The following is an 18,803-nucleotide window of genomic DNA, read 5'->3' on the forward strand; positions in this document are numbered from 1 at the left end:
TGAATGACACATATAAACAAAATGTTATAAGCTGTAATTTTTTCTTTCAAACATTTTATTTTAAACAGAAACCAAAACAGATTTTATCCAGGAAAATATGGAAAAATAATTCCATACATTAAAAGTCACTATTCATAGATCTTTAACACTACAATTCAAACTGCTGCTGGAACTAAGGAATCAAAACTATCAAAAATACAATACCAAAAAGCTCAAAAATACAAATTCAAACTACAGTATCATGATACATAAACTCGGAGCTGTATGTTTACTAACTACACTACAATAACACGAGTCACAGTCTGTTATAATTTATAATTCAGATTTGTTTTATTCAACAACCATCCAAAACCCAAAGATATTTAGTCTGTGATCATGTGTGATAAAGAAAAGCAGCAATCCTCACACTGAGGAAGCTGGTTTGGCATTTTCTCTTGAGACAATTCATTGATTATCAATTTTCTAACACTAATCTTTGCATACATACAGTCATGTAGCTTCACTGACCTACTGTTACAGTAGGTTGAATAATTCATACAGATAATAATCAGGTAAGAACCAGTTGTATCTACAACTTCAATAGAAAAAGTTGGATTTCTCTTTAAATTTGAGGCAATAAGGATTTGAATTACATGTTAAATCATTGACCTTTTACAGTTTGGTCTTATTAAACAAGAGGAGCCAGAAGCAAAAGTTTGAGTCTACTTCTTGCCACGGTAATGGGCACCCACCACCATGTAGCTGTCAGGTGAGATGTTCAAACTGGGTGGCTTAGCTTTGTACCTACAGACCCTGACCTCAGACCTGCCGGCCGGTCCTCCTCTGCACGGGTCGTGTTTGTGCAGGTAACTTATAAAGGTCTCCCAGCCTCCGCCTACACGCACCATCACATGACGCTCATTCAGCATCTGCAGAGGTGACACAAGACAAGACGGGGATTGATAGGAAATAAAGTGTGCATATATTTTCTGGCTGGGTTATTGCAAGGATGTTTATGAATTCTCAATTACATGAAAAATCAGTAATGAAGAGGACCCCCACCCTTCCCCCTCCACACACACCAGTCTAATATTTACAAGCTTATCCTATGCTCTCAGATAGCTTTGTCAAAATCTCATTAAACCAAATGAGACAACACGTCATGACACACGTCAGCTGTGCTCACACACGCAGGACTAATCGACATACGAACATGCAAACACACGCATGCAGTGACGCACAAAAGCACACCCACATAGATCTGCAACACAAATTAAAAACACAAATCAAACTGACTACTGTACAGCCAGTCTATAGCTGAACAGCAGTTGCAGAGAGGTCAGTTGTATCTGAATCAAGACATTCTTCACAGGCAGCCGTCCTTACAGCTGAAAACCAACTGCTGCCATGGCAACTACTGCCACAATATAAAGCCTGGAAAAAAAAATTGAAAGGAGAAATTGAGATGAGTTGAGCGCAGACCCTCAACTCCCAGGAGACATTAACATTCCCAGGAGGTGCTTCAAAGCCATCCGTTGTCCTGTCAGCACCGGCCCACCCCCTCCTGCCTTATCACCAATAAACCCTTCATTACGGAGCCATTAAGATTGTGATAATACAAGCAGATCTACTCTTCTCATGCGGGGAGGTGTGCGTCACGGGTACATAGGAAGAAAAATCAATGGTACAAGCAGAGACGACACGCAGGCGACACGGGCAGCTTTAGAGGAAACTGCAGACACGGTCCGTCTCAGCTGTCATCCTGCAGATTAAAATGTTGAGGTTGACAGGGGTCAAGTCTGACATCCTGAATAAACCACTCTCCTGTCAGACGTGGAGGGAATATCGTTCTGACTGCTCCTCATTCTCAAAAATTCACTCATCATATTATGTTTGTTTCCCAAAGAAATGTATGATCAAACTCTATAAATGATATCCAGCATTAATTATCATTTCTTAATGTAAGTTGTTTAAATTTAAACCTTAATTTAATTGCTCATGTGACTTTATTTTATATGTCTTGTTTCTTGTGTGCTGGTTGTCTGATTGTTGGACTATGACTGTTTCTTGCTCCCAGGTTTCTGTTAATATAAACATATATGTATAAACACGCATATGTCTTTTAATGAATTCATTAATTTAAGGAACATATGATTAACAACCAATATGCCAAACTGATGATTTAGTATAAAAGAAACACAGTCAGTGTTTCTGTACTATAATATTCTACACAAGCCCTCTTTGTCAGGCAGACTCCTTTATTTCTGTCTCTACAACCACCCCCCACCACCCCCACACCGCCCCCCTCCTTCAGGTCTCCGTACAAAGTGTGCTACGTCTGCAGCCCATAAACTACCGTCTGGATTCCCCTGTGTCCTCCCCGGCAGCTCCATTGATTCCCTCTCTCCTTTCCTGCTGAAAGATGCATGAGTGTACTCAGGAAAGACGAGTCATTGAAACACTTGCCAGTAGGAGGCAGGCTTTAGCCACATCCGCTGTTTTTGGTACTGTTTTTGAGTAAAGCCAAGTCCTTTGTAAAGTGAGGGCTGATGAGGGTTAGTTTTGCAATTTCTAAATGTTCATCTCTTTTTCTAAACCTTTTCTCTCTTTTTTCTTTTTGTTTTTTCCTCATCAAACCATAGGTCAGATGATAGAGGGTGTTGTATGCTTTACCCCTTGAGGCATTTTATTTTATTTTGATTAATATAAATACAATGGTGGGCTGATGTAAAATTTTGTACTCATGTTCATTGCACCCAGAAGATTAAGCTTAGTGACTTTTGTGATCCACTGACTTTTCCTGTCGGAAATGAAAATGAATGAAATGTCGATAACTGGAATGATTGCCATGGAATCTGGTACAACTGTCCATGGTTGTAAGAAAATGCTGCCTAATTAGTTTTGAGTTAACATTTGTACAGACGTCCATGTTTTCCTCAAGTTGAACTCAACTAAATACCTGCAAAACTCGGCCTCAGCTGTTCTTTAGCTTTAGTGGTAATTAACAAATGTTAGCATTTAGATGGTGAAAATGGTAAAAATAAAAAACGTGAACATGTTGCCATGCCGACATTAGCATTTAGCTCAAAGGTTTTGTTTGTTTTATACTAATAATGAAAATCACACACTGCTACACTGTTGGCAATCATATTTTCACTTTCCTCCTGCGATGTAAGGTCAGGGGTCAGGGTCACCTACAAAAACAAGACCCTGTGGCTTCTACAGAGTCAATGTCTTGCTCAAGGACACTTGAGAAAGGAGGATGATGAAGGGGTTTTCTATCAAGAGGCATGGCTGAGGGCGAGAAAAACAATAACCTCATCCTCATTTTGGTTCTTTTGCTATGAAATAACTAATCTTGATGTTTTCATTTAATTTTTAGGTTTATAGCACAATAAACAAAGAACTGATGGCGTGATATTGTGAAGTGTTTGAATGTCTTTTCCTTCCATTGACACAGTCAGACTGCATCCCCGCTACAAAGCTGAAGGAGAGCCTAATTGGGTTCAGAGAAGAAAGAAAAGCCTTCCTCTTTTTTAACACCAAAGAATGGCGGAGCACTCCAGGGCCGGCATGATTGAATAGTCTCCATAGGGAATAGAGGGAGGGGGAGAGGTGGGGTATAAAGTTTACATGTGAGGAGGGGCGGTCATGCTCAGCCGCTCATTAACAAGCAGTCTGATTAAACCCCTCGCTAATGACTTTGTCTGGGTAATCAATAGTATCTGCTCTTTAAAAAGGTCTGTACACATTGAATGGCACACTCTCCATGGAGCAGCACACGGGTTATCATGGTATATGGTAATTGAGGTTCATGGCGTGTTTCCCCCGCACACATGTAGGCAGCTGTGAGCTTCAAGGTATTGGATGGAGTCAGGGTTGATGGGCTGCAGCGCTCTATTCACACAGCTGAGGTGTGTTTGCTTGTCAGCGGTGAGGAGAAAAGGGAAGGGAGCAGTGCGAGCAGAGTCTACAAACTAGTAATTATAGCTGAAAACTGACAGATGGACACAGAGTTTTGGTAAAACACTGTATTTTCAAGGCTACATGGAGAAGGTGAGAACAAAAGGTCAACAATTGATAGTGTAGGAAAACAAATTCTAGAAATACTGGAATATAAAATAACTAAAATGTGATTTTTCTATTTTCTCAACATTTCATTTCCTTCATAAAAAAAAAAGCATTTTACTGGACTTAATAATAAACTAATAACATGCTTTGGTTATCGCATCTTTATTGCTTCAGGTCTCTTTGATGTTGTGTTCAAACACACGCTCCCGTGTCATTGACAGGTCTGCAGTGGAGAAACAGATGTGCAGTGACTTGAAGAGGAGCATTCTTTTCTAAACGGGCAGTAAAAATATGTTGTCTGTCAGCCAGTCAAAATGTAGATGTTACTCTGTTGCAAGCAAACTGCTGCTGACGGCATTGATTACCAGTTTAGAAAGTGTTGGGTCAATGGGGTTTTCAATACATTTAACAAAGCATTAAATGGGTTTCAACTAGTGACCAGTTAACAACCAAAGCTGTGAGTGGCTCTGTTTAATATTGACGATCATATCTTCATCACAAAACGTCACATTTTCAGAGGGATTTTAGCTTCAATCATTAAGCTATTCCAAATGATTAGGTGTTTTTTTTTTTAAATTTACAACATGTACTGTCTTATGACTTTATGGACCATGGATTACTTATACAATATGCTCTAATATACACCACACACTGAAGCTGTTATGTTTTGTCTTTGTACAGATGGATGGTTTATACAGACACTTAGATAATAGCTTCTTATATTCAAAACCCTCCCCACATAGACGGACTTGGATTCCTGAGTGGGCTGCCATTTGAACCTCACGCCACGGTCATATCTTCGCAAAATCATCCTGAAAGAGATGTGTTTGTTTTTCCTTCAGGTTTGAACTCTTTGCTGAAGGTCTGTGTACTGAAAATCATTGTCAGCCCAGTCCAATCCTGACCACTGGTTGCCAAGCAACTCTGCCTCCCAGAAGGCCATTCCTCGAGCCTTTGTACAGACGCATACATGTGAGGCACGACTCAGGGAGGCTGAAAGGCACTGATGTCTCCATCCTAAATGACAGGGTTAGGGCGCTCTGACACAATGCACTTGTTGCTGACTCAACTGTTGATTAATGACTTGAGGGCCTTCGCACCTAAAATCTTATTATGTGTTGCAGCATCTATGATGCATCAATTTGTCATGGTATCAAAGTATCAAGTTACCACATATCAGATTTTACATCAACGTATACAATTTTATATCTGTAGCTGTAATGTATTCACTTTAATCTTTCGCATTATTTATCTATTTTTGGACTTTAAAAAAAAATATAAAAAACATCAGCAGTATTAACATCAGTGGAGGAGGTGGGTGTGAACCAACCTTGTCCTCTGTCTAGAAAATACATTTAAAGCTACTGCTAATTTGTTTTGCTCGTTATCTTTTGATGTGAAACAAAGTTGTGGCCTGGATTATGTTCACCGGCAATGTTTTCCCAAGTGTACGAAGCACTACATTTTTGTACTACATACAAAGTCGCAAGGAGCAGGTCAGGGTTGATGGTGTGTGTACAAAATGCAGTTCACATCCGAGTCCCCTGCGTGGTTAACCAAGGACTGCGAGTGCACAAACATAATAGAGTTTAATCATGATTGTACAAACAAGGTTAAAACCAAGTGCTCCTGCCTCTTTGCAGGTTTTTTACGCTTGTTCGCTGCATACTCAGTCACTCAGACACTGGCATATACCTTCATTAACAATATTTCCTCATCATGTATGTTTGTACTTTGTATGTATGTAAAATATATTTGGTGTTGCACATTAGTGGTGTATGAACTTAATCTCTAGAAGACCGAGATAGCATGAACACACTTACCCGTATATACAGAACTTTATCCCCAACACGGTAGCAGCCTTTAGGTTGCTTCTCAACAAGGAACCTGGTGGGACAGCTGCAAGGGGGGTTTTCAATAATGTTTCTCACCTGGAACAGGTTAGACAGAGAGAGGACAAATCAAGTACAAACATTCTTTGCAAACTCAAATACGCTTCATTTCACTGGATATAAAATACTTACAATATCATCCAAAATGTTGTTGGTGCCTGCGCTCCTCCGGCTCGTGGATTTGCTTGAGGATCGAGGAGTCTGAGCTGCTGGTGGGGAGGTGGGGGGAGGTGTAGCTGTTGGAGTGCGGCTGTTTACTGTGGTAGGAGAGACTTTGGCAGTAGATACCAGGGTTTGGCCTGGTGAGGGTGCTGACAGTGGAGGTGAAGCAGATGTGTTAGTGGTGCAGGATGAAGAGAACAAAGGCGTTTGTGTTGCGACTGTGGTTGCACAAGGGTTAGAGGCTGAGATGGAGGACTGAGGAGGGGATAAACATGTAGGCACTGGGTTTGTTGTGGCTGATGGAAGATCAGAGGCGAGGGAAGCAGCGAGGGGTTCAGACAGAGAGGTCGTGCTTAGAGTGAGGGGCGCAGGTGGAGGAGGAGGAGGAGAGGGGGCTGGGGGCAGGGATGACTGTGATGGTGAATACAATGATGGAAAAAAGGAGAGGGGGAGAGGGGATGATGGAGATAAGCAACCCGCCTCCTCCCTCTCTATCTCTCTCTCCAACTTCACCAGCCCTGGAGGCTCCACTCCATACCTGAGAGAGAGGTTTAACAAAAATATACCAGCAATCAAAAGGATAAATCAACACTAAATCATGGAGTACATGGAAAGATGTGGAGTGGCTCAACTAATTTGAAAAACAAGTGAGTAGAGTTTAAGCAGCTCAACAGTTCAAATACATAACTAAAAGTAACAAATAAGTGGTTTAAATAGTTCAATAAGAAATGGTCAAAAAGGTACTTAATCAGCTAATAGAAGGAGAAACTAAAATAGTTAGCTAAATTCTTGTTAGCTAAAAGTAACCAAATGGATAAACAGATGAAATAGTTCAAAGTAATGTTATAAATAATCAGTTGAAATACATAAGTTAGCTACAAGCCATAGCATACAAAGTCTATGACTAAAGGTAGTGGATAAACAGTTAAAACAGGTAGGTATACAGGTAGGTACAAAATAAAAGAATTAGCCTAATGGGCAACCAGCTGAAACGAAGCTAAGTAGAATAAAATGGTTGAAACACCCAGCTAGTGGCAGCAGTAAATGCCAACATGAACAAACATTGACAGTTCAAATATATGAAACAATGCTCTAACAGTAAAACCTTTTATATAGTTAACAGTGTTAAATAACGCTCAGTTTAAAATGACGTCAAATGAACACGATTGGAATATGATGGGTGACGTCAATGAGGAGTTACTTGAGTTCATCTTTACCGGGTTGTGGGGGATAGAAAAGGCAGATAGAAAAGTTTGCTTTACTATTGGTTCAAAGTTTTAAGCATGTTGAGTCTTCTGTATCAAGATTTTTGTGTGTGTTTTGTGTGCACAGCAGTTTTCTACTCAGTGTAATTCAGTTTTGATTTTCTTTTCAGGAGCTGCACAGAAGGTGGGGCAGTCCCTTTTTTTCTAGTTACCTGGCTGCAATCCGTCCCAGTTCCATCAGGCACAGGCACACCTCCCGAGGTTGCTTGTGGAGGACTTCTCACAGCACATGCACAAAGTGCAAACAAAGAAGGTGGAGAGGCAAAGATAAAAAAAAAAAAAAAAAAAGTTACTCATCTGAGAGGAAAGATGTTTCCGGAGATAAACTTCTGGCTGTGTCAAAAGAAAACAGGCGCTGTAGTCTGAACAGACAGGGCGCCTTTCAGGAGGTACTCTGTCTCTATTGTGCATCTCTATCTTTGAAGCTGAGCAGGAATTCCTGTGGGATCTGGATGTGCAGCTGAGGGCATGAGGGTATGAAAGCCTCTCCTGCCTCCAGTCGACTATTTATAAAAAGGGTTAGTTCATTCCTCGTGGTGACATGTGGTTGAGCATGCATAAAAGTATGCACAGCTACATATCTCAGTCCACGACATTCTTGATTGAAAAAAAAAAAAAAATGTCAGCAGAGCGAGTGTCACTATCAATGGTGGTGTTTTATTTTCATTCAGCTGCATTTGACATCCACCATTACATCATGGCTGCAGCAAGAAAAAGAGACGAGAGGCAGGAAAGAGGATATCATCTGTGGCACCCTGTCACTGAGGCAGGTAGTGAAGCCTGAAGTAAAAGTACAGTAAGTTTACTCTCGCTGTCACTCAATTAGTCAAGTGAAGTAGGTTAGTCTGCCTGCAGGGGGGACTCATTGTTGCTGGGGATTAACCTGCACATTATCGTTCTCACGCATCTGCCGCCTTGCGTAGACATGCCCAGGTGAGAAGTGCATGGAGAGGAGTGTGTTTATTGATATAGAACCATGTTTGCGTGTTGACTGCAAGTTTTCTCCTCAGGCACACGGAGCATCATACACACAGAGGGTGTTAATGAGAAATGATACAGGAAGTCTGAAAGCATAGAAACATATAATCATCATGACCCAGTCACATTCAATGTGATCATCGTGACTCATCTTGAAATCTGAACTTTCCGTACTCCTATTTACTTTTAATAAGTTTGTGAGCGGTGTTTTAAGTTTTGCAACATATTCAGCTTTTGAACACCACCCTTAAGTAAAAGGTGTCTTTTACTGAAGTGTCCCTTCTACTTTAAAAGGCACTGAGTTACTTGGGTTTCAGGAGACATTGTAAATCCCCAATAATACCAATTATTCAGAAACTGTACAAAAATAATATCGCTTAAAAGTAATTGCTGGGAGGTCAGAGCTCCTAAACTCCATCATGTTAAATGCAATCTCCGGTCTTAACTCACCCAAATCCTCTGATTCAAAAAGGTAAGCCTCATCAACGCCAATCTTTCGACACCAGTAAAGGAAGTTGGCTGTGTTGTCTCGGGCGAAAAATGATCCAGAAGTTGCATCAGCTCGCCAGTGGATCACTCTTCTTATAAAGGGCTGTAATTGTTTTCAGTAGACACATACACACAGTGCGGTTATTTCTACAGTAACACATAAATGGATTAATGTTGGCTCATGTGTAATTATAGCCAATACACATGCCATCTGTATTATAACAGCATTGTTTAAATATAAAGACAGTGACATTGACAGAGACATCTTCTTCCCTTATGCCAAGTTTTTTTTTTTTTTTTTGGTTGTGCATTGAGGACAAATCATGAATAGGATCTTGTCAAAACAAAACCTACTGTAGGTGAGGCTTATTAATAGGAAACATGAACAGGCATAGATAATTCCTGAATTCACCTCCAGATATTGTCATTGCCAACCTCAGACCGTTGCATCTAAAGCTCAGCGGGTTCTGTGGGCTTTACCTGTGACATCAGACATTACTGCATTTTCTTTGAGCAAAGATTCTTGACAACTGGGCCAAAAACTTGGTTAATCTATTTAGACAAAATTGATATCTTCATCATCTATTGTCAGTTTGTCAGCCTTATTGTGACTTGTACAGGTTTGCAGAGTCATAGTAGTAAAGTGCACAACAGAGTTAAATGTTCTGAAGTCACTGAGCATAAATTATTATGATGGTAAAATTAAGGTGATTTTATTTGTTTGTTTGTTTTTTGGTGGATTAAAATGACTTGCAAGGTGTGGTTTTGTGTTTTTGTGATTGCACAAGTCCTACCCTCTGAGCTTGTGTTTGTTTGTGTGAATGTGTGCGTGACTTTGTGTTGTTGCAGCACCTTGCCATTGTTGGCATGGATTATCTTCTCCTGGAGCAGCTGTGCCAGCTGACAGAGGAGAACACCATTATCCAACCTCTCCATCAGACTGTCTGCTGTGAGGTCCACACCTGAGGAGGATGCACACACATGCACACAGAATGACATACAGTAAAATATATACCAAGAAGATATACCAAGTATGAACAAATTTTGCCTGGCTTGGCATCAAAAAGCTGTTATATCTCTTGTTTCAAGAGGAACCTATCCACTGTAGTTTTCAGGAAGTGGGGCCCTCCAAAGATGAGATCAACTCAAAACAAGTTTGAAATTAAGAAAAAAATTTGGCGAAAATGTAAAAGAGCTGCTGATTATACTGCTGATCAGCCAGTGTGTGAATTGTTGTCAACTGGCTAGAAAATAAAAACCACCTATAAAAAGCCCTGTTAACATATTTACTAGAATCCGGACAAAAAAAGAATCTTATAACACCTCGGTTGAGGAGGTGTCTGAAATGAGAAGCTAACCATTTGCAAACAGATGTCCCATTCCTGCATATGTATATAACATAATCGACATGCATATTGCAGTTTTAATCACACATCTGCTACAATATCATCCTGTTGCAAACAACATTTTGATATTATGACACTGCTGCTTACCTCAAATCTCATTTTTATAGATTTACAAGATACCTAACGTGGCCACAGGAATGCTTCATGAGAGAAAAGCTTTGAAGTGTCAAGCAACAACCAACAATCAGGGTTTAACTTTAAGACATTAACACATTGAAACCCGAACTAATAATATCACTTTTCTGCTTCCAAACAAATCAGTACTCACAGGCCAATAAGCTGTTGGCTCTGTTTTAGCATCAGTCAGAAACTCATCACGTTGGAGTCTTGTCACTTTCTAGACGCCCTCCAACAGGTTGTGGCTTGTATACACACTTTATGGTTTTCCTCACAATGCAGTAAAGTGGGAGAAAACATCCCTTTCCCTGGAGTCACAGCCATGCTTCCTCTAATGGAGAGGTATTTCAAGGATTTGGGATAATAAGTAGGTTAATGTGCCTCTGCAGCCTTTTTTCACCTTTCTCTTCAAAATAAAAGCCCCAGTTCCAAATTCAAAATGGTAAAGTCTTGTTATTCATCTGTGTTTGACTGTGACAAACAACATCCCAAGGTGATATTTTGTATATTATTATTACTTAAATATGTTACACTGAAGTTTTGAATTAACATTCTCTCTTGTAATTTAGCTGCACAAATTCAAAACACCTGTGTGTATTTTGTAAAAGAAAAGTCATGATCCCAGTTTTCAGTTTTACAGACTTTAACAATCAAATATATTTTTGAATTACAGGACAACAGTCTCACCCATCATGGTGTTGAGCCAGAAGGCCAGGTCTTCTTTCATGGGCAGCAGGCTGGCGTCATGACGGTAAGGCAGCCACTGGTTGTACTCCTGAGGACTGGTGAGGCCCGGCCCAGAGTGTCTGTACTTTTGGCTTAGAAGACAGTTCATCCCCAACCCAGTCAGGTGCCTGGGGCTCAGAGGACTCTCGAGGCTGGTGTTCATCACTCCCACGTCACTGTCCATGTTTGAGCTCTAATTGGTCTTTGGCCTTGATGGAGATAATACATATGTTTTTTGTTTTGATCAATAATGCTCTTTCCTTTTTCTTTTTTTTTTCTTTTTTTTTACAGTTTTCATTAGTATCAAAGTGGGAGGGGAGATATCATGTTTTTCATGCTCATATTTAACAATTTTACTCTTAACTGCTTTCAGTGAAACGGAATACATTATTTACAGTTCACTTTACAGATGTTTTTGTCACATTTAGGACAGTTTGGCTTTAGCTTTAGCTATAAATCAAGAATTGAACTTGGCTCAGCTGCACCCTACAAAGTTTGTCTTTCACTACTCCTTTGCAAAATACAACATTAACACACATGACATTACAAATAACAACTGAAACAACCTACAAATGTTATTGATGTGTAAACCAGTGGGTGCTCTCCACAAGTAATAACAAAGAGTAATAACTGATAGAGGTTGGAGTGAGAAAATAATGAAATAAAATAAAGTAAATACACATGAATTGAAGTAAAATCACAAAAACACTACAATTTCATGTTTTAAATCCTAATTGCATTGTAATTGAAGGATTATCTATTCTTAACATTTTGTAAACTGTGATAATGTATACAGTAATTAGCTAACAGCAAGCTTAAGTTAAAGGATAGCTCCACATTTTTTCAAGCCTATCTCAAAACATTACTCACATGCTCAAATGTAGGAAAGTTAAGACTTGCTTAATCTTTTCTCCTGATCATATTGTCTGTAGAGAGACCCCTCCCACCAATGTAAGTCCTCTTTTCAAGCAAAAATGTATTCATGTTCACCTGTGGCTAATCTAAGCTTCAGCAGCCAGCAGGAAAATCAAGTAGTCATAAAGTCTTTCTAGTGTAAAATTCCCTCTTTCTTTTTCAGATGTTTTCCTTGCTACTGACAAAGTCATTTTTAGGTTTCGCCACATGCCAATGCCAATTAACATGTGGCGAAATGTACGGGCATGTCAGTGTTGTTTTAAGACAAACTTGAAAGACGCAATAAATAATTAAATTGTAATTGTTTTTGAGGTTACTAATGGGCGTTCATTGGCATGAAAACACAGAAATGTTCTGCACATGTACAAAAGCAACAATACATGCTGAAACGTATTTTACACACTGGCTCCCATGCATGGACCTTATACTCACAACCGCACAATACACACAATCATTAATCAAAGGGATTAAACTGACTGGCTTAATAAGACATACAGCTACAGCCCTGAGCCAGCCTCCTGGTGCTGCTGCATGGCTCATTTGCCTTGTTCCCAGAGCAGCCTCCATCATAAAGCTCAGCCCCATGCAGAGGCATGGTCTGACTGCCAGTAATACTCGCTGCTAATCAGCTGGAATTGAGACAACAACACATGCAGTGGGTCACTGGGTCTGCGGAGTAATGTACAGTAGACACACAGGCTTGGTTTGTGCCAAATGACTGACTTTAAAGTTTCATTGTAAAGTTACAAGACCAAGCGGGCATTCAGACCAAAAACTGTCTTGGGTTAAAACAACACAAAGGGTTGCAATTTCGGAGGTATGTTGTCTCAGGTACTAGTTAGAGAAAATTTTAAGGCTGCACAGATGCAAAAATGCTGCACAGAGGTTTACAATATACTATGAGACTAAATTTTTGATCTATTTTATGTTTTGTTGTGATGACAGCATTCGCAGTACGAAGCCATTCATCTGGAATGCGTGCCTGTGTGCTGAATAAAATCATGTTGAAGCAAATATTGAGCCACATTCAGCTTTTTGCTGGTCGACCCTGTGTTGTTTTGCTGGAGCCTCATGGTCTCATTCAAATGAATGAGAGGGCTGCGTGTTTTTGCATAGGAGTACTGCTTTTTAAGGCTTTACTTGAGCTAAATTCTAGCATGTTTAGCAGGTATATGGTTTACAATGTTCACCATCCCAGTTTTCTAGTGTAAACGTCATGGCATGAATGTCAAGGGACCATTAATGTCTGTACAAAATTTCATGGCATCCAGAAGCTGTTGAGATGTTTCAGTGGTGGACCGACAGACCAACCGACTGAGTGATATTGCCATCCCCAGAGCCCTGCCGCTAGCTTGACTATTAAAAATCTTATCTGTAGCAAAGACTTTATCTTTAGCAGGATAGTCAAGTGAAAGCACACCTGGAGGGCAGACGTTCGGGACCCAGACAGGCAGCATCACAGCTGGCCTTCAGAGCTCATTTATAGTTGTGCACCACCTGTGTCTCTGCATGAATGTACCTGTAGCTCAGAGTGGCAAATCATCGTTACAAGTTCAAGTGTAGTTCGTTGTAAACTTGCCTTACATCAGCAAAAAATTGATGACAAATCCCTCGCACCGTGATTATAGTGGAAGTAGGGCAAAGGTGTATGTGCAATATGTATGTCAGTGAATTCTGGGCTAAGGCTGTGTCAGATAAATGTGAGGATGTTGTAGACATAAGGTTCCAACTGGACGTGGTTAAAAGGGTCTTTTGTAAACAAATCACGCAGACATGGGGCAGAGACAAGGTATATGAAGGGGCTTCCTGCCAAGTTTGAGGCTGGTTTACAGGTTGACCAGCAGGGCATGAGAGCCTCTGTCTCTGACAAAACATCCAGGTGCAATATTCACACCTCTGCTACAGGATGGCTCTGCTGGGAAGAGAAGGCAAAGGTCACCCACTGGCCTGACTCTCAGACACTAGCAGTCTTTATATTCCTGCAGAGCAGAGGGTCCATGTATGTAAACACACACTGGTGCACAAGCAGACACACACACACACACACACACACACACACACACGCACACACAGGCCCATGCATGTATTAGTGTTTCTATTCCACCTAATTTACTTTGCGCAACCTTTAATGTTTCCAAAGTAAGACTTGCTTCAGTGGTATTTCACAGCCTTTAATTGTCTTTTGGCAATAAAAGCAAACGTCTTCGGTCTAACCGGCTATTTGGAGGGAAAAGTTACAATTACACACCAGCCTACCTGAAAAATGTGTGCAAAATGAATGATCTGAGCTGCAGCATGGGCTTAAATACCTGAACATGTAGTGTATGTATATAAGATGACAGAGTGATTAATGATCGGGTGCCTTCAACACAGCTCGAACACTGGTGTCTCCAGAGAATGAAACCAAAGCCAGTCTCTGGTAAACAACTAACTTCACAACTAGTTACCAAAATTCTGTTTCCCTACATGACAGGCACGGCTCTCCCCTTCTTCAAAAAAAAAATTTAGTTTGCAAATCTGTCAGTGAAAGAATTATCTCTTCATTCGGGAAAATGTGTCTTTGTTTCTATAAACAAATTTCAGTACAAATTGAGTTTGCTGTTACTGTAACCTGCAGGCTTGTGCGTTCTGCTTTTGTCCTCAAAGTCTGTTCAACATCCACTGCATCTGTCAACTGTTTGAAAAAAAAAGAAGCTATTCATAAAATATCAGGATGAATGACTTCAAGTGGATGTCCGACAGCACTGATGGCAGCAGTAGCTCTCTTGATCAATGATCTGCTGTCTCAAGTGTTAGCTGGAGGATTGTAACAGCTTAAAAGAGGTAATGTAAAACTAGCGAATGAATAACAGATATTGAATGGATACGACTGCATAGTTGAGGTATAGGTTTCAGCTTCAGTGGTGCTCTCACCCTATGGCTTTTCTTCTGCTGCTTCTAGACTAAATAAACCTCATATCAACACAGGATGGAAAGGTCTGTTGCCTGCTTCTGGTTACACACCCTGAACAGTGGAGACCTACTGTACCCCAGCTCCAGTGAAACACAATAAAATACAATTTTGGCACCAAGATGTTAAAAAAAAAGAAAAAGAAAAAAGGTTGTTGTGAGGTAAATCAAATAAACAGTGAGCACCTCAGAACAGTTGGTTCATTGAGTGAATTCTGACTCAAGTTTTTGCTACTGAGGCCATGACAGGTCAGACACCACGAACATGCTGGAGAATTCATTTCTGCATTAATCTTCTGAGCACTCGTGTAATAACATTAAACACATTAAACACATTTTCCCATTCATTGTCCCATTCAGACACATATTTAGTTACCTCGTTTTTTGTTTGCGTGTACAAACTGCTTATTCAAGAGAATATCCAATCAAATCCAATCAGTCACTTTAAATTCTGAAACTGCTGTGTTATGCTGTTATAAACAAAAAGGATAAAAACTTAGCATAGTGAAAAACTTTTCCAGAAACGGTTAGATTATCATATTAATGAGGGACAGTGGTGGAAAGTGCACATTTATTTCATAGCCTATCTTTACAAATCAAGATCTTATATGTAAACAGTTATAAAATATATTGTTTTTCCCCCGCCATATGTAAATATTTAAAGCGAAAAACTGTTAAAGATAAACCTTAATTACATTATAATGCTGCTCACACGTGAATTACACACAGTGAATCATAACCCGATAATAAATTATATTAGTAGGCCTACATGACAAATGCAACACTCTGAATGTGGTTATTTTGCTCAGTGAGTACTTTTACTTTGATATTATTATTGAATTTTGCTGCTAACAGTTATTTACTTTTACCTCAGTAAGATTTTGAATGCAAGGTTTTTACTATATTTACACTGTGGTATCTCAAACTTAAGTAAGTAGGCTACGTCTTCCTCCACTGATGAGGGAGCTAATATTTCCATTAGTACAGTGTTCATCATCATCATATTCACTGTCAACATCAGCACCAAACTTTTATAAAAAAAATTAACACACAGTTTATCCTGCAAATATACTTACAAAACGCCAACAGGATTCTTCAAAAGATTAGCTTTTTCATAAAAGTTTGTTTAGTATCTTCTCGCCCGTGTGTGTGTCCTCTCATACACATGCACTCATCACGGAGAGCCAGATGTTCACCGCCCTCAGGTTCGCCACATGTAACTACACCACACTGTGACAGGGGCCGTCGCTTTTAAAACAAACTCTCCTGAACACGCCTGCAAGTTTGTGGTGTCAACTTACAGTTCCTGAAGAGTTGGACTGAAAAATAAATCATCACCGCAGTTTGGTCATGTTTTTTGTTTTTTTTGGCCATGTTTTTATTTAACCGACATATTATAAGCAATGTCATTCCATTTCTAATGCACTACATTTTGCCTATTTATCAACAGCAGTTACAAGTTACTTTTCAGATTAAAAGTTTCAACATACATGATCAGCTTCTAAAATATGACGCATGTTTATAGATAAAAAAAGTGCATAATTTAGTTTTTAAAGATTACTCTTAAAAAAGCAACAACATAAAATTATATTTCAATAATATGTATGATACATTTAACACGACAAAAGGACAGGCCCCACCTCCACCAATACAGTTCTGTGATTCAGATTCTTCCATCACAAACACAGAGAGAGAGAGAGAGAGAGAGAGAACACAAAGACAGAGAGAGAGAGAGAGAGAGAGAGAGAGAGAGAGTACAATAGTCAAACAGGTTTTCCTAAACCAACTAATGTCAACTACTTCTCATTTCTGGGCTATTAACACAACACCTTGGAGACCATACAGTATGTATATCATCACATCATCAAAGTCCAGGTCTCTGACGACTTCCGACTCTGTTGCCAATATTAATAAAGACTTCAAGCGTTGTTGCCTTATTGTTGTTCTCAGTTCATTTTTTAATTCTGGCAATGTGGGGAAAACAGGTAGAAAGTAGTAAATTGTGGGGCTGCTAAACTGGTAACCTACTCAACCCACTCAGGTGGAGATGAGGGTGGGGCAGTTGAAAAGGTGTCTGTCACAGGACTGTGGCACTCTGCCTCTGTTTCATGCTGATGTTCAGCTGAAGTGGCTGCTGCCTCCTTACTGTCCAGGCATCGTCCTCTTTGCTAACGCTGTCAAGCGCAGTAGATAACTTTTAAAAATGTCAGATAAATTGTATCTTTGTCTGAATTTTACTTTCTCCTTGTCCTTTCCTTTTCATATTTGTCTTTGCTGCTCCACCGCTCCAACTTTTGTTTTTCATGATGTTTTAAGACCATCTTTTGCAACCAGCCGACTTTGCCGCTAAATTCCCACGGTCACCACCTGACCACTGACCTCACTCGTCATCATGTTACAGGGTCCATGCATGAAGTATAATTCTTCTGCTGTTGTTCACGTTGTCTAATGAAAAATTGGTTAGTTAGTTAGTTTTGTTAACACCACGTTAACAACCTTGTTCATACTGAGTAGTTAAAGTATAAAAAGGGTTTGATTTTGATCAACATACATCTATATGGTATTTTTTCATAGCTTTTCAAACATGTCTGCTAGAAGCAAATTTTCAAAAGTTGAGACCCATTTCTCAACTTATCTTTTCTTCAAATTATGCGATGAAGCTGAAGACATAAATCGCTTCTTTCGCTCCTTGTTTGTAAAAAAAAGTTTTTTAGCTGAAAAAGTTTGGAATTTATAATCATGCCATCATAGGACAAATAACAGTTCACAGTTCTGGCTATGAATCACCAGTGAGCTTTATTTACACGTTAACTTCTTTTTTTTCTCGTGACGTTAACGCTTGGGTTCGTTCGTTTCATGCTTCTTTATTTACCGTTCTTCATTTGTGTTATTCTTTTTTCCGTTTTATGGCGCTTGATAACCGTTTTATGCTTCCGGGCGTCCCCTGTAACCACGGTAATTCCCTGTTTAACGTCACACCGCTATGAACTCTGGGTAACTCCCTCATTGCAAAATCTTTAGAAATCGGTAGAAATACGGACATGTGGAAAGTGTCCATAAAGGGCACAGAATGTCTGCTGGAGAGCCACCGTGCACTTAATAGTTTTACAGTGGGGCGGCCCTAAGCCCTAGTGGACTTGCCGTGATACCTTGAGGGTGGACGCTGAACCAGTTAGCATTAGCTCAGAAGGCTAATGTCTGCCTTCAAACTAGCATGATTGACAGAAGGCATTATCCAATAACAGCGCATTCTACAACTGGCATAGGTTCATCACCAGGTTCGCTATCTTCACCTTAACTTTCTGGAGTCAAATCTGAACGGAACGTTGCAGGGAGACTTCCCATTTCCCAACTAACTAAAACAAGTATACCCAAAAAGAGGCATTTTATGAGGGAAAATGGCGGAAATGTGGAGTGAAGTGATGCTAATGAAGTTGCCGACAGTCTCTAGTGGACTTCATCATTGGCAACTTGGAAAGCTTTTATTAAAGACCCCTTTGAATGTTCTGATCTGTGGACCCGCATGGACTAAAGGAACATAATTAATCGAGGATTGGACAATCGGGCTCGGTCCAAGACGGCTTCTAAGGTAGGGATTCGCCATTCTGCTGGTTTACAATGTTGGTAAATATGAATGAATTGTACTTTCTGCTCATGGTTTCTGTAAAATGATCTAAACGGATGATTTGCGGAGGCACTAACGGATTGATCATGTGTAGAATGTCAATGTTGACAAAAGTTTAAGCGTGTAGGCTTACACCTTTGTGAGTGTTACAGTTCAATTTTGCAAAAAATTTAGTGAGTTCATAAACTGGTCCCAGGTTACCAGGGTCTTCAGGGGTGGTCTATGGGGA

General features: G+C 39.9%; 1 protein-coding gene across 1 annotated transcript; it reads right to left on the bottom strand.

Annotated features, from left to right (window-relative positions):
- Nucleotides 1-171: 171 nt before the first annotated feature.
- Nucleotides 172-16,149, bottom strand: LOC111238400 (growth arrest-specific protein 2-like). Its single transcript, XM_022767879.1, has 7 exons — nt 16,026-16,149; nt 11,047-11,294; nt 9,689-9,798; nt 8,798-8,939; nt 6,075-6,253; nt 5,874-5,981; nt 172-908 (listed from the first exon to the last, which is right to left on the bottom strand). The coding sequence occupies exons 2-7, from the start codon at nt 11,267-11,269 to the stop codon at nt 702-704; spliced, it is 969 nt and encodes a 322-aa protein (XP_022623600.1). The 5' UTR covers nt 11,270-11,294; nt 16,026-16,149; the 3' UTR covers nt 172-701.
- Between the last annotated feature and the right edge of the window lie 2,654 nt (nt 16,150-18,803).

This window comes from Seriola dumerili, unplaced genomic scaffold (genome assembly GCF_002260705.1).
Source record: "Seriola dumerili isolate Sdu_G_001 unplaced genomic scaffold, Sdu_1.0 BDQW01001299.1, whole genome shotgun sequence".
NCBI lineage: Eukaryota > Metazoa > Chordata > Actinopteri > Carangiformes > Carangidae > Seriola > Seriola dumerili.

Excerpts from the sequence above, each read along its gene's own strand:
- LOC111238400 (XM_022767879.1), bottom strand. The coding sequence starts at position 11,269 with ATGGACAGTGACGTGGGAGTGATGAACACCAGCCTCGAGAGTCCTCTG. Across the intron at positions 8,940-9,688 it reads TCCATGCCAACAATGGCAAG|CCCTTTATAAGAAGAGTGAT; the intron begins GTGCTGCAACAA and ends AAACAATTACAG. Across the intron at positions 909-5,873 it reads ATAAAGTTCTGTATATACGG|ATGCTGAATGAGCGTCATGT; the intron begins GTAAGTGTGTTC and ends TCACCTCTGCAG.